The sequence below is a fragment of the Coregonus clupeaformis genome, chromosome 15 (assembly GCF_020615455.1).
Source record: "Coregonus clupeaformis isolate EN_2021a chromosome 15, ASM2061545v1, whole genome shotgun sequence".
Classification (NCBI taxonomy): domain Eukaryota; kingdom Metazoa; phylum Chordata; class Actinopteri; order Salmoniformes; family Salmonidae; genus Coregonus; species Coregonus clupeaformis.
In genome coordinates, this window is record NC_059206.1 from 58,742,071 (window position 1) to 58,756,399 (window position 14,329).

The 14,329-nt window shown below is 45.0% G+C and overlaps 1 protein-coding gene across 9 annotated transcripts in view; it reads left to right on the forward strand.

Moving 5' to 3' along the window:
• Positions 1–486: 486 nt before the first annotated feature.
• Positions 487–14,329, forward strand: part of cbfa2t3 (CBFA2/RUNX1 partner transcriptional co-repressor 3) — a 48,986-nt gene continuing 35,143 nt past the window's right edge. For 2 of the 9 annotated variants that reach the window (XM_045225222.1, XM_045225229.1), the window contains exon 1: positions 492–1,421. In XM_045225222.1, the coding sequence (XP_045081157.1) occupies positions 1,208–1,421 (214 nt within the window). In that variant the 5' untranslated portion in view covers positions 492–1,207. Of the gene's footprint in view, positions 1,422–7,852; positions 9,050–13,473; positions 13,493–14,329 lie in introns of those variants that run through there. The other 7 variants (XM_045225221.1, XM_045225226.1, XM_045225223.1 and 4 more) reach the window with 7 other exon arrangements.

Below are 14,329 nucleotides of genomic sequence, written 5' to 3' on the forward strand. Positions count from 1 at the left end.
AGAGCAGAGAGGCCAGGGCAGGGGGACACATGGCGTCTGGACAGACTGAACCACAGTGAGTGAGGACCCTCAGTATCTAACCAGGGGGTGAACAAACCCCCCTAAGGCCAGTGTCAGGGGGGTAGAGCTATCCATAGAGTGCAGAGTTGGGGCGGGTGGTGTTGTGGGTAGGGCTGGCTGGGCGGAGGGAAGGAGAGGTGGAGTGAAGGGTGAAGGGTGTAGGGAGGAAGTGTTAGGAACAGGAGGAGCCCTGTCTGTGTCCGGAGGGAAAGGGAAGACAGCGCTGCCCAGCCCGGCCACAGACACAGCTGGTTCCTGCCAAAGGAAGCCCCAACGGAGGCCGAGGCCTGGTGTCTACCGCTATCACAACCCAGCAGCACTGTTTACCTTCCCCTGGGGAACCACCCCTTTCACACGGCGGGGACAGGACACACACACACACAGACACACACTGTTATAGTTGCACACAGTCCCGGCTCACACGGGCGCCACTGCTCTGCTTTCACTGTGTGGACTAGAGGAGGGTTCAGGCCAGTGCACTGCCCCTTAGCCGGAACTAGGAGGAAACGAGGAGCGTCGAGGCTAGCTGACCTCCCCCTGCCACTCACACACACACTGTTACCTCACACACTCCTGTTGAGTGAGTCGAAGAAAGAGAAGGAGAGAGAGAGACTACTGGGTGGAGAGAAAGAGCATCGGACACAGATAATTACACAAGTCTATGTAACAACTGGTGGCGCCACGATCCATCTGAAGTCACGTGTCGTGGACGAGAAGAAAGTATGAGGTAAAGGAAGAGTCATTTGAAGACTGTGTTAGCTGCATAACGTAAAAAGGAAGGGGAACTTTGAAGAAAGTCTTGTTAGAGCGGGAGGTAGAATAATAATTTTTTTTCTCTGTCTGGCAGCCATGTGCGCTGGCTGTGCTGGGCTCATGTTCTAATCATGAGAGCCAGAGGAATCCCTCTGTGATCTCCCCAGGCCTGGATGAGTCAGTCAGTCGGTCGGTCAGTCAGTCAGTCGGTCAGCACCCTGAGCACACAGGAGAAAGGACAACAACCCTCCGGTCTACACACTGACCACAGAAAGAAAGAAAGATAGACCTAACAACTTGTGTGGTTTAGTGTGTCTCCTGACCAGTCGGCAGTTTTAAAAACACACAGAGGAGAGGATAACGTTGTGGATTACTGCTGTGGGGGGTGCAGACCATGGCTGCTGAGGACCACCTGCAGCGGCAGAGGACGTCTGACCCACGGAGAGCCTCAACCTCAGCATCCACCTCGGTCAATCTGACCGCTACTCCTAGGGTTCCCACGGTGATGCTGACCAGTCACAGGGGGACGCTGTACAGACGGAACCCTCACAGGCTGGAATCTGGCAACCCCAACCTGGCAACCAGGAGCCACCGTACAGCCAACCAAGGTAGGTGGTGATCCTTTTCTGTGTTATACTACAGGCTGTGCCTCTGTTGGCAGCGCGCTACGGTGACGAGTGATTGTGGAGAAACTCCTGCTGTCATTTCTTCTCATTAAGTTGGAGTGATTGATGTGTAATCAGATTGTGTTGAGTTAGCACCACATGCTCCAGACAAGACATGGAAATTAGCTTCCTACTGTAGCTCCTGTAACTATGGTGAAACATATTACAAATTGTCACTAGATTTTCAAGGTCAAAACAGACACCAACTTGTTCTCATTTACTGAAAGCATAGTTTGCTGTTAAAACCTACACTGTAAAGACATTAGAAGGCACATGTGTCCAAGTGGACTGGGAGGGAAAGGGGTTCAGGCTGGTGGGGACCTGAGGATGGGGACATCTCTCTGTGCTTCCCCTGGCAGCTGGAGGGGCACACTTCCCTTTATTGTGTTTCTGAGGGGCTATGGGGGGGGTTGGAGATGCTGAGTGAGGCTCATTCATTGTCAAGCCCAGGTCAGGACCCTGAGAGACACTACTGACCCCATCAGGCCTGTTAGTGAGGTTAGTGGGGTCCCCTCCCCTCACTTCCCCATCCCGCTCCTGTCTGCTAGCTTCTAGCTGTCAGACTAGCACACTCAACAGCATCACTGGCTAAGGGAAAAATATGGTGTAACATTCAGGAAATGGGAGAGTCCTTGTTATCTTAATCTCATACTTTCTTCCTTTCTCAAATCCATTCTTTCAACACTGAGAGGACAGGATCGCTTGACTGTTTTCAAGCACACGCTGTCAACAATGTAAATTAAAATCTGGTAATTGATTCTTAAAGTAGTGTTAAAACTGGTGTAGTGCCTTTAGGTAAAAACTTCACAAATCAGTGAGGCCAGTAGCTGAGAAATGCATTAAAAGCATCAGACATTAAAGCTGTACTTTATAGACTCGAAATATTCAAAAGGGGTGCCGTCTTAGAGGAGGACTAATACCCAACATAGTGAATTACCTGCGGCAGCTTCCATTTCTTGGCAGTAATGAGCTTTGTGAACATTTCAGTGATAAGCACTTTATAATTAGGCTTAGTCATAAGCATCCCCTGTAATTCTCTGATAAAAACCCAGCAGAACTGAGGTAAACGCTGGCCCCATCCGTCAGGCTTGCCTCATGTTCAAGGGAGGAACCAATGTCCTTATAAACAACACTTTTTGTCTGATCAGGTAGTTTACCTGTTTGGGGGGGGTACCATTCAGGCATCATAATGGTAATGGTCTTGTGATATTTTCTATGTGTGTGTGTGTGTGTGTGTGTGTGTGAGGCGTTATGAGACGCGGTGCAGGCTTCCTGTGAGGGAGCAGATGTCGCAGGGCTCAGGCACAGCTGCGCCGGCTGATAACCGCAGTGGCAGGGATATGTCGGCGCGCTGGCTCCTCTCCCTGTGTCTTATCACCGCGCATTCAGCACACAGCACACCACAATGAGGAACTGCCACCCGCCAACACCAGCACACCCTCACAGCAGGGCCAGAGAGAGGGGGAGGACAGGGGAAGAGAGGGGGGAGGGGGTAGAGGGAGGGAGAGAGGGAGGATGGAGGGGTAGACTGAATCTAGACAGAGACTTTGAGGGAAAAGGTGGAATGAAATCACAACGAAGCTTTGGATTATTCCTATCATAGGTTTCATAAAAGCTCAGCTCTTCCTAATCATCCATGGCTAGAGAAAGTCATATGCTTAATGTGCATGAGAGACATTCATGTATTTACAGTGAACTCGCTTCAATGGCTACTCATGTGTTGAGGACATCTGGCTCCAAGGTTGACATATATTCTCCTCTACCTCTCTGTCTCTATCAACAACCTTATCATCCTCCATTACACAACTGGATTGTATTACATTAACAGAGATAGGAATAAAACAAGGATGATGGGGGATGAGTCTGTGACGGATATCATCATGAGAAAGCGAGAAATAGAAGGAGCGAGAGAATGTGAGAGAGAGAGAGAGAGAGAGAGAGAGGAGAGGGAGGGGGAGAAGGGGGAGGGTAGAGAGAGACAGGAGATAGAGAGAGCAGTTCTCCTCTCTATTTCCTCTGCACCAGCTTTGCGGTTTCTGTGAGGAACAGATGTTCACAACTTGATACAGTGCATCATGCCCCTCTCCTTGCTATCTTCAGTCCCAGCACTACCAACTGTCTGCACACACACATTCTTCCTCTCTCTCTCTTGCATGCCAATGTGGACACAATTGCTTGCCTGAATACATGCGGATGTATTCAGGTGCAAACAGAAAACAGGGTAAATTGAGAACTTTCCACGGTTGCCCACTCCTGTTCCTGCATCCTGCTCTTTAGTAAACACTTCACTTTAACGAGGTGCTATTTCCTGATCCTATAGCAGGGCTGGTCACCAGCCACCACTGACCTCAGGGTCACCTCTTTCTGTGTGTCCTCTGGCCCTGCTATGAATTAAACATAATGTAGGAGAATACTGAAGAGAGCGTCATTTTGAGTTAAAATTCCCATCATGCTTCGATGGATTGAACGGCCACTTTACTGCACGATTGCAAATAGAATGTCAGAGGGTCTATGGATGCAATTTGTAAAACCAGCATCAAATGTGTGCTTGAGTAGATGGAGCAATGATCCGTTGCGCCATGCTACATTACAGCAGAGGAGCTCTCTGTCTGTCTCTCACATCGTGTGTTTTATATTCTCAGGCATCATCTGATGACTTTAAAGATGACTTTAAGATGTTCATGACGCTGATATAAAAGCTGTCAGATAACACACAGCTTCCACGGTCATATCATCTCAAAATATCAAACTTCAATGTGAGTGTCAAAAACAACGATGTGAATATTTCTATTGCGAAAAGCTTTCGCTACACCTGCAAATATGTGTATATGACCTATACAATTTGATTTGATTTGATTTCACTTTCACATTGCCACACCGGTGCAATGGGTTAAATCAGAAAGCCTAGTAACAAACACACTGTATAATCCTGAGCATGTTACGTTTTTCATTTAGAGAGAAAGAGACTATTTTCTTTTAACCGCTTCTCCCCAAAATAACTTACTTTTACATTGCTGCCTTTAATGGCAACTCAATAACAGCGTCCACTGAATGTGAATCCAAGCAGCAGAGCACAATGGAGCTGCATTCCTTTCAGGCGGGAGGCACAGTGGCCTTATCTCTTTTCAACACGCCAGCCAGGCTGTGACTGGAGCTATACGAAAGGATTTACAATGTGTGAGTGGAGGAAATGCTCCAGTCCAGACCTCTGTGAATTCTCTCCCTGCAGAGCCTCCGCTGCCCCATGTCCCCAGTCTGTCACAGAGACCATCATTACCATACCTACACAATGATCAGCCCCTCAATCTACCCTGCGCATCTCAGACCAGTCCTCCACCACCATCAGATACAGGCAATGCAACGAGGTGGAGAGAACAAAAGAAAGAGAGGGAGAAAGAGGAGAGAGAAAGAGAACAGACAAAGCCGGGCCATTTGTGTTCATTAATGCCATCAAAGGGAAGTCAGGTTCTGAGGACGAGTGTCAGGAAAGGAGGGAGTTCAGTTCATTGAGGGAGATAAATATAGTTCCCACCTTGTGATTCTGTTGTGGGGATGAGTTATCAGATGCGCCACATGGAGGGTCATCCCATCCAACACATCACCCAACAAAAGACAAAATTAAGAAAAGAATGAGGGGCTGTCATTTGGGGAGCTGACAAGCCGTCTGCCCGTATTCCCAGAGGAGAATAGCACGCCGTCAATCATAATGCTATCATGGTGACAGGAATCCTTTTTGGCTTCACCCCATGCCCCACACACTGTCACTCATGGTCCCCCCTACCCACCCATCACCTCTCCAACATCCTATATTATTGCCTCTAATGAAACAAAAGGACCCAGGTAAACATAAAACGTAAGGATATTCAATTAAATCTAAAACATACCTTTACGTTCAGTTGTACACACGCACACACACACACACACACACAGTGTGTGTGGCCCTCAGATGGACCTGCAGAGCCAGGACAGGTAAGGCTGTAACTCCACAGCAGGACAGGGAGAGGGGCTATAAACACTCCATCAAGTACTGGGACGATCCACAATCCATCTCTCTGACAACCCAAATCCCAGGATGCCACATGGAATCCCCTGATAGGACTCTGATGGGTTACTTGCATTGGGCAGTGTGTGAGGGTGTGTACGCGTGTCTGGGTGTGTGTGTTTAATTCTCCCACCATTCAAAGCCCAATGCAGCACAGTAGCCAGTTATAGTGTTGGTGGCTGAATTATTAAAACAGCCAAGGTAAATATTGAAAAAGTGTTTCTCTTCAGAAATGCATGGATTGGTGTATATTCAACACACAACTAGCTCTCTCTCTTTCTCGAGAAATCCTATATATTTTAGTAGACCTGGCCTGAATATGTTTCCAACTCACTGAGTGAGACAGACAGAGCTGAAGGATCTCTGATTCATCTTAAGGCTGCTCTCTGGATGGATCAGGCTTTGATATGGTAGAGAATCAGAGAAGCTGTCATGAAGATAAATTTTTTTGCAATGGCAAGTACTGTACAATATACCTTATCAGTTCTCCCCCCAACTGAAAGCAATCATTTTAGGCCACAACACACTCACTCCAGTCCCTTATGCTCGGTTATAATGGCGGATCGAGATCCCTGTTCCTACTGGTCCTACTGTAGCTCAGTTGGTAGCGCATGGTGCTTGCAACGCCAGGGTTGTGGGTTCGTTTCCCACAGGGGCCAGTATGAAAAATATATGCACTCACTAACTGTAAGTCGCTCTGGATAAGAGCGTCTGCTAAATGACTAAAATGTAATGGGTCTGTGGCCAATCATATCAATTATCATTGTGATGGATTACCTCCAACTGTATAACCTGTTCGACATCCGAAATGGTCAGTTATACACAGAAACAACTCATCCCCTTTAGACAGTTCCCCTTACCTGTATCTGAGAGGACACCTGACAGGCTGGTGAGACAGGACACACTGGAGAGCAGCTGTCTCTGTGTACTCTTGATTGACTTTGTTTGTTCTATAGACATAGTAGAGGTGAGGAGGAGAGTGTTTGTTTTGTCTTCAGTAGGCTACCCCTCTTCCTCCATGTCTGCAACAAAGTGTAAAGGGCACACAGGTGTAGAGTTCTCAGCTAGTGAAACCAGATGAACATGGCAGATATGATGTCATCGTTTTAGCACAAAGTTGTTCAACTATGGCGCGCAACGATTCAATGCATCAATAAATGAGCACCATTTACTTTTAGAGTTTTTCAAATTCCCGCTGTCTGGGAGCTAGAATTAGGATAGGCTAGTGTGCTAATGAAAATAGGCCTAGACGGCAAACTTAGAAAACTAGGCATTGGAATTTGTGGTAAACGCAAGCCATCATATTTACGCAGGTAGGCATACCACCTACCCGTTACAAAAGATACAGCATTCACTCAAGCACACACACACAAGTTCAAAACACACACACTACGAGGATGTAGGATGGAATGACGGTACAACAGTGGCAGTATGGTGTTGGGCTGCAGATTCTGGAGGTGCAAATCCAACCTGACTAGATTATGTTTACAGACACCTTTCAGACAAAATCACCTTTAGTGATAGCTACTGCACACCATTTTTAGGCCTCCATAGGCTAAAGCAGAAATCTTGTATTTATTTTCTACCATTGCCTATTGAGAAGTAAGAGGAAAGTGTCCATTGATTGTCAAGGGTCTGAACGATCAGTTAATTGGGTGGCCTTTGGTAGAAATTATAAGATGATGTTGAGGGCATTGCATGGGGAGATTGCCTAGGCGACGAGTGAGGTGGTTTTAGAGCTGCTATCTGCTGATGTGAGGAAACAGCGGCCCCCATGGGTAGACATGGGGAAATGATTCTCTATGGGGAAAATGTCAGACAATATAGAATGCATACCGGGTATTATAGCCTACTGTAGGCGCCCGTATTTACACTTCCTCTGACCATTTGATGTAGGCTATATATCCTAAACAGAAGTATGGAATTAGGCTAACTTAACACTAGGCTACAAATATTCGTTGTTTCTTTGCACATAAAATAGGCCTATGACAGTGAATAGAGTTAATAAATCCAATAGGGCTGAAGTAAAAACCTCACGTGGGGAATACATTGTATTTCTAGAATTTACAAAAGAACATAATGTAAACTTCTGTACTTCTTTGAAGTATAAATCAATAGCCTATATTTGTGCACAGTGTGTGTGTGTGTGTGTGTGTGTGTGTTGGCGTGCGATCGTGCGTGCGTGAGGTCATAGTTTCATGAGTTTTATTATGCAAGAAAAAAATTGACAATATGGAGATTAGACGCGTGCTGTCAATTGTCAATGCTATTGCAGAATCGAGCAGCAAGGAGGCTGTCAACTCGTAGGTCTGAGGAGAGAGAAAGAGAGGGAGAGAGAGAGAGAGAGAGAGAGAGAGAGAGAGAGAGAGGTTAGGAGCTCCGTATGCATCCTGCTCCAGATGGTGATTTAAACGCAGACAGAAGGCTACAGAGGGATAGAGAGAATCGCAAGACTACACACTAGACCCGCGAGCTCAAAATAATCGAAAACTACAAAATGAACCAAAACACGAAATGAGCGAAAACAAAGATAACCATTTAGGCGCTCGAAATATGATGAATGCTTTTTACTGACTGGAGTTGACAACAGCATCTCAAGCCAATTGTTTCAGTGGAATGAGCGGTCCTCGATGCCTGAACAGTTGGATCGGTTGGCAATGACCGTCTGAGAAGCGTGGTGTCTTACTGAGCAAAATCGAGTGATTCATTCAGCTTTGACATTATCAAACAAAGGGAGACTAATTTTATGGATGTATAAAGACTTGAAATTGAAAACTAATGTGGACGATTGTGTGCCAAACAACGGTTTCAAAATCGTCTACCGAGGAGTAGCATTTGGAACAAGAGGATCCATGCCCAAATGAATTTCATATTTTTACATTGGATGTAGCCCACCGCGCGCATCGGACAAGGATTTGTGAAGTAGCCTATTTTCTCTGACAATTTTAAGATTATACAAAATATTGTTTGCCTACGATGAGCACAACTGTTAATACATAGCTAAATCAACTGTCTGTGTGGTTTCTTTACTGTATTAGCCTATCCTTGCTAACAGAAAATGAGATCTAAAGAAACAGCTCATATTTAGATAACGGAGAGAAGTTGTGATTTTTTTTCTCAAAATCCAGATAAACTGTTGGTTTTTACCATCGAAAACGGACAGTAAACCAAAGACTTCTATGTACTAAAGGATCGCTCTATCTAGCTTTGCGAAATAGTTTTCAATTTATATCTAAGAAGTGAATTACCTCATAATTTATTGAACCGAAAAGTCAACAACACGGCTTTGAATCCAAAGGAAACCAATATATTTTTTGTTTGACTGTAAAAGTGTCGACTTGATAATTTTTTTCTCTCAATATCTTTCATTATCAAAGAGAAGGAATAACACCTTAATGAATGGTGTTCAATATCTCGGAAGGCTTTATCCTTTCTTCCAAATAATGAGGATCGGGGCGTTATAATCGTCATTCTTTGGTGTGGATTATCTTCGCTGCAATTACCTCAGCCTGAACCCGACCTTCACAAAGTAAGTCATATTATTATGCTACATGTTTATTGCAAATGATAAATTATAGCCTACTGATTGTGTGCTTGTTTGATGCGAGAGAGACGTTTGGACACGGTTGCTTCTGGCATAAAGCACAAATTGCATTTTATTTTGTAGCCTATTTTGTACGCTTGGAAACTGAATTTTTACACCTATTTTATGAACTATAGGCGAGGCTAGATGATGAGGTTGGGTGATAATCACTATTTAGCTTGGTAGCATAGCATAGGAAAGGCGTGATTTTACATTTCCCTGATGTTAATATAACTGCATATATTATTATGCAGATCTTTAATTATAACCAATACTGTTCCTTTATTATGTTAAATAACATGTCAAAAGTTGGATTTTGAAGGGCAATAATACAATTCCCTTATCGATTAGAAATTATGTGTTATTATACCGTTTTTCTTGACTTTTTTTTGCATAAAGCTGTTGACCCCTACTTTCGCTGTTTCAAGTTTTCAGCATTGTCAGCTATTTTTACAGGAACTTTCATTCATGTTATTAAACAGTAAACATTAGTGTTCAGTATAGTTTCAGTGCTTCCCCATTGATGGCATTGAATGAATATGTTTCCATATTAATGGTTTTAATTTTGACACAGAAACAGCCCTATTGGATGATGGTTCTCTTATTTGGAAAAACAAAAAATTATAGGCTAAAAAAAATTGTGCTGATGTAGAATTTGTGATGAGAGGCAACAATGTATCAGCCAAATTGAAAGCATTTTAACTTCAATAAGGCATATCAAACCCTTGATAAGAAAACTTTTTATAGGCCTATAATATACGTCGATATAAATATAGGCTATGTGTTTTAGCACTTTTTCTAGCAATATGTTTGTTTATAGCAATTGTGGGGCCATAACGCGTCTGCCTTCCTCTGGATACAGGTGGTCTTTAGATACATTCGTCCTCCTAGAGATAGTAGGCCTACATTAATTAAACTAACCGAACATTATGTGGCGTCTCTGCTGGTGGAGATGAGAGCACGCGAAGCTCCTTGTGTGATGGAACATGGAGGCGCAATGAGATAGTTGTTGGGTCGGGTTGTGGTTTTTAGGGCTTTGTACTCTCACCTGTCGTGTCTTCTTCCTGTGGTGGTACCAGTACCTCACCACAACTCCCACATCAAAGTACTGACTGAAAGTAGTAATGCGTTTGGAACGAAGGCCTACATCTAGAGGCTTTGGTTTTGTTTTGATATCTTGTGGCCGCCTTCCTTGAGTGATACGTGATTGAAGGAAGGAGGGATGCATGTTCAAAGTATTTGGACCAGGCCCTGCCCTGTTGTCACAAATCAGTGTAAGGGGCAGTAAATAACCTACATCTCATGGGCTGTGATATATTATTTAATGATATATATTTATACTACATTATCATGTGTTACAGATGCACAGTAGATTATATATTGCACACAAACTGAATGGGCCAAACCGTTTATAGATAGGCTAACATGTGCTCATAACCTGGAATAACCGATAATCTCCCATGGTGTGAACTTCTGGAATAGGTGGCCTGGAATTGAAAGGCTTCTCTCACCTCTCTTCTCCCCTTTAGCGGTGCACAGGTGAAAGATAGCTGCCCGCGCGTGAACCCCCCTCAGCCCATGCACTTACTCCTATCTCTCATCTCATAGGTGTGATGATCAGACTCCACAGTGGGTAAATTGCCAGATATTCAATTCACAAAACGGCGCCTCTCAGTTTCAAGGCCAGAAAATGCAATATGGAGCTGGTGTCTGTGCCAGCCAGGATAATGAATGAGCAGAACTGTATTGGTCGTCAGAGAGTAGAAGAAGAGTACATCGATGAGACAGCCTATTGGCATTGCTGCCAGACAGACAAAGTAACAACATTGCTCTAGCCTAGTGAAAGACAAAAGGAATTGGGCTGGAAGCAATATTATTTAACTCAAACTAAATAGAAATATAATACATTCTAAACTAGATATACACTGAGTATTCCAAACATTAGGAACACCTTCCTAATATTGAGTTGCACCCCCTCCTTTTGCCCTCAGTTCTTCGGGGCATGGACTCCACAAGGTGTCGAAAGCGTTCCACAGGGATGCTGGCCCATGTTGACTGCAATGCTTCCCACAGTTGTGTCAAGTTGTCTGGATGTCCTTTGGGTGGTGGGCCATTCTTGATACACACGGGAAACTGTTGAGCGTGAAAAACCCAACAGCGTTGCAGTTCTTGACACAAACCGGTGCGCCTGGCACCTACTATCATACCCCGTTCAAAGGTACTCAAATCCTTTGTCTTGCCCATTCACCCTCTGAATGGCAAACATCCATGTCTCAATTCTCTCCACCCCTTCATCTACACTGATTTAACAAATGGCATCAATAAGGGATCATAGCTTTCACCTGGATTCACCTGGTCAGTTTATGTCATGGAAAGAGCAGGTGTTCTTAATGTTTTGTATAAAAGACTAATAAATATAACTTAAAGAAAGATGACTATGTGGATGACTCATCTTGGCCAAAAGTCACTCTTCTCTAAGTGCATCGGTAAAAAACAGAGGACATTTTCTCTGCAGGACATCACATGAATGTACTATTTAATTGGCCCTGGTGGTAAAGATCAGCTGAATAATTGAAGGGCTGGTAATAGTCAGACAATAGATGGGGAGATCCAAAGGTGAAACCACACTACAGCCGTTCAGCATTACCGCACATTACCACCAAACATCCTCACCGCCCGCCACTCTTCTCCAAAGGCAGATGTCCCCACTTCATCATGAAGTACCTCTCTTAAAGAAAACCATTCATTACCCCACTGGAGTTTATTCAATCTCTGCTACTACCACACTCGTATGGATGTCTCCCTCCCGTTTAATGTGCAGACGGAAAAATACCACAGGAAAATAAAGTTATTTTTTAGAGATAGGTGCTCTTGTGCCAAAGCCACATGCCAATAGAGAGATGTTATAGTGCAGTGATGGAGTCTCACCGGCCTCCTCTGTGGAAAGAAGCGGTGACGCAGATCATGCAGTGTGTACCTCGCTGGCTGCTGCCTGACAAACACCAGTCGTCATAGACCCTAAGAGCCCCACTTTGAGGCATCATAACTCAGCCCACAGTGGTAGCAGAAACATACTGAAGCTATGACCAGGGGGTTATATACTAGTCTAGGATCGTAGTCGAGCATGTGAACTGGAATATAATGTTCTATACTGTATAAAAAATAGAAATAAACATTATTTGTGACATTCACTTAGTTACACAGGAGAGCGTCCTTATTGGTCACTCATGGCAGGGTAGGCCATGTTGTTTGTTGAAGGTGATAGTGTCTGTTGCCTGGTCCCCGTGCCGGTTGGTTCGCCAGGTGACAATGTCACAGCACAGTGACCTGCAGCCGGAGTGTGGTGGGCAGCGGGGTGGGGGGCGGGGTGGCGGGCGTGTGCATGTGAGAGGTAATTATTGTAATTTGAGTGCGGGCGGTGCAGGTGAAGTTGGCCGTCTTCTAATTAATGAGAGGAGCAGATGGCAGTGGGCGGGAGCACGCAGCCGGCCGGCAGAGTGTGTGTATGTGTGTGTGTGTTTGTGGAGGGGAGAGGAGAGGAGAGAGGGTCAGCTGGTCAGCAGAACACACAGACACCTGGACACACAAGCCAAACGACAATTGCCAGAGCCATCATCCCTGAATACGGCATGTACTGTACTGTGCACAAACGCACCATAGCAACACTCACTACCATGACAACAGGATGACTAGATTCTCATCTGTGTAAAAACAATGCATTTCATATGCGTGTATGTAAGTGTAGTATAATGTAGTTCTGAATAGCCTATTATAGAGAGAAGAGACAATAGTGTATGCTAAAAGCAAGTAGGAGATTGGTCGGCATAAGATATGGAAGGCACTGAGTATAGAAGTGAACTAAAAGCACAGCAAGCCACTCTGCATGGGCTGATTTGCCCAGTGCGCAGAGGCTGCGGTTTGGAAGCCATCTGTGTGTTTTGTGCAACAGTGGACTTACAGTGAATGTTCCACTGTCCTGGAATCCCAACCTGTAAGCAGCCAGCAGATTACCCTGTGAACCTAATTCCTATAATGCATTAATACTATTGTACAATTACATGAGCAGGGCACCACCAGGAGAAGCTATGCAGCAAGAGACTACACACAGGCCAGAGCTGTCAGGGTGTGAGCACCCAACTGGGTTGATTTATTTGTCTGGTATCTCACACACAGCTACAGTGGTCTGTCCTCTCCCGTGATTTGAACATTAGCAGCCAAAGAGAGCATTCAAGTGCCAGTTACATTCCCAGGGAGAGGAAATTCATCTCAAATAGAGAAATGCTTTCTTTGGAAGAGCTAAATAAGTAGTAAAATGCATTTTTCTTTTGTTTATCTGGCAGTGTCTGGCCATGATGAAAACTGCAGCAGCTGAGAAATCCATAATCTTAGGTATCGTGTGTGTGTGTGTCGCGTGCGTGTGTGTGAAGAGAGGGGCAGACCGAGACATTGAGGCTGAGATAGTGTTTTGGACAGGATCGTGTCTCAGAACACTGGGTTCTTAGATTGACAGTGAAGTCTTGTTCTCTGGTAACAGTGACAATGGATAAGCCCATTGCTTACATATATGTTGATCACCTCACATTAGTATTATATGACAGTGTACATATAGTTCTGCAATGTGGATGGAATATATTTCAAAACCCCATGGAGGCATGCTGGGACATGTTTGTGGGCCTCTGTGGGTATCTCTTATTGCCCATTGAAGGGGGCAGGCTCCAGCCTTAGGAACCCAAGCTGCCTGTTGGGGTGCCAGCGAGCCCATAGTGATGGGTTCATGCGCAGGCAGACCAGCGGTCGATCGCTATGGTTCCCTCCCTGTTTATCCGTCCAAACAGTGGGAAAGGCTTTGGCGTTGGGAGCCCCAGTCTGCTCCACATGTGTTTGACATTACTGTGACATGGTCGCCTCTCAGGGGAGAATGAGAATGTCAGAGAGCAGAGGAGCCGTCCAGCTCCCAAACATCTGGAGTAATGAGAAACACATTGGCACCGCAGTGTGGGAGCTGAGAGCTATGTCCCAGCTAAACCACATGCACGCACACTATACACACACTATGGACACACACACACACACACATATGTACACACACACACAGCGCCCACGCGGATACACACACTACTAAACACTCTCACTTCTTACAGAACAAACATATACTGTATAATACTGTACTTTCACTGAAAACAAGATCTTCTGTGCATTTGTGTTATTATTACACAGAAAAGTGGC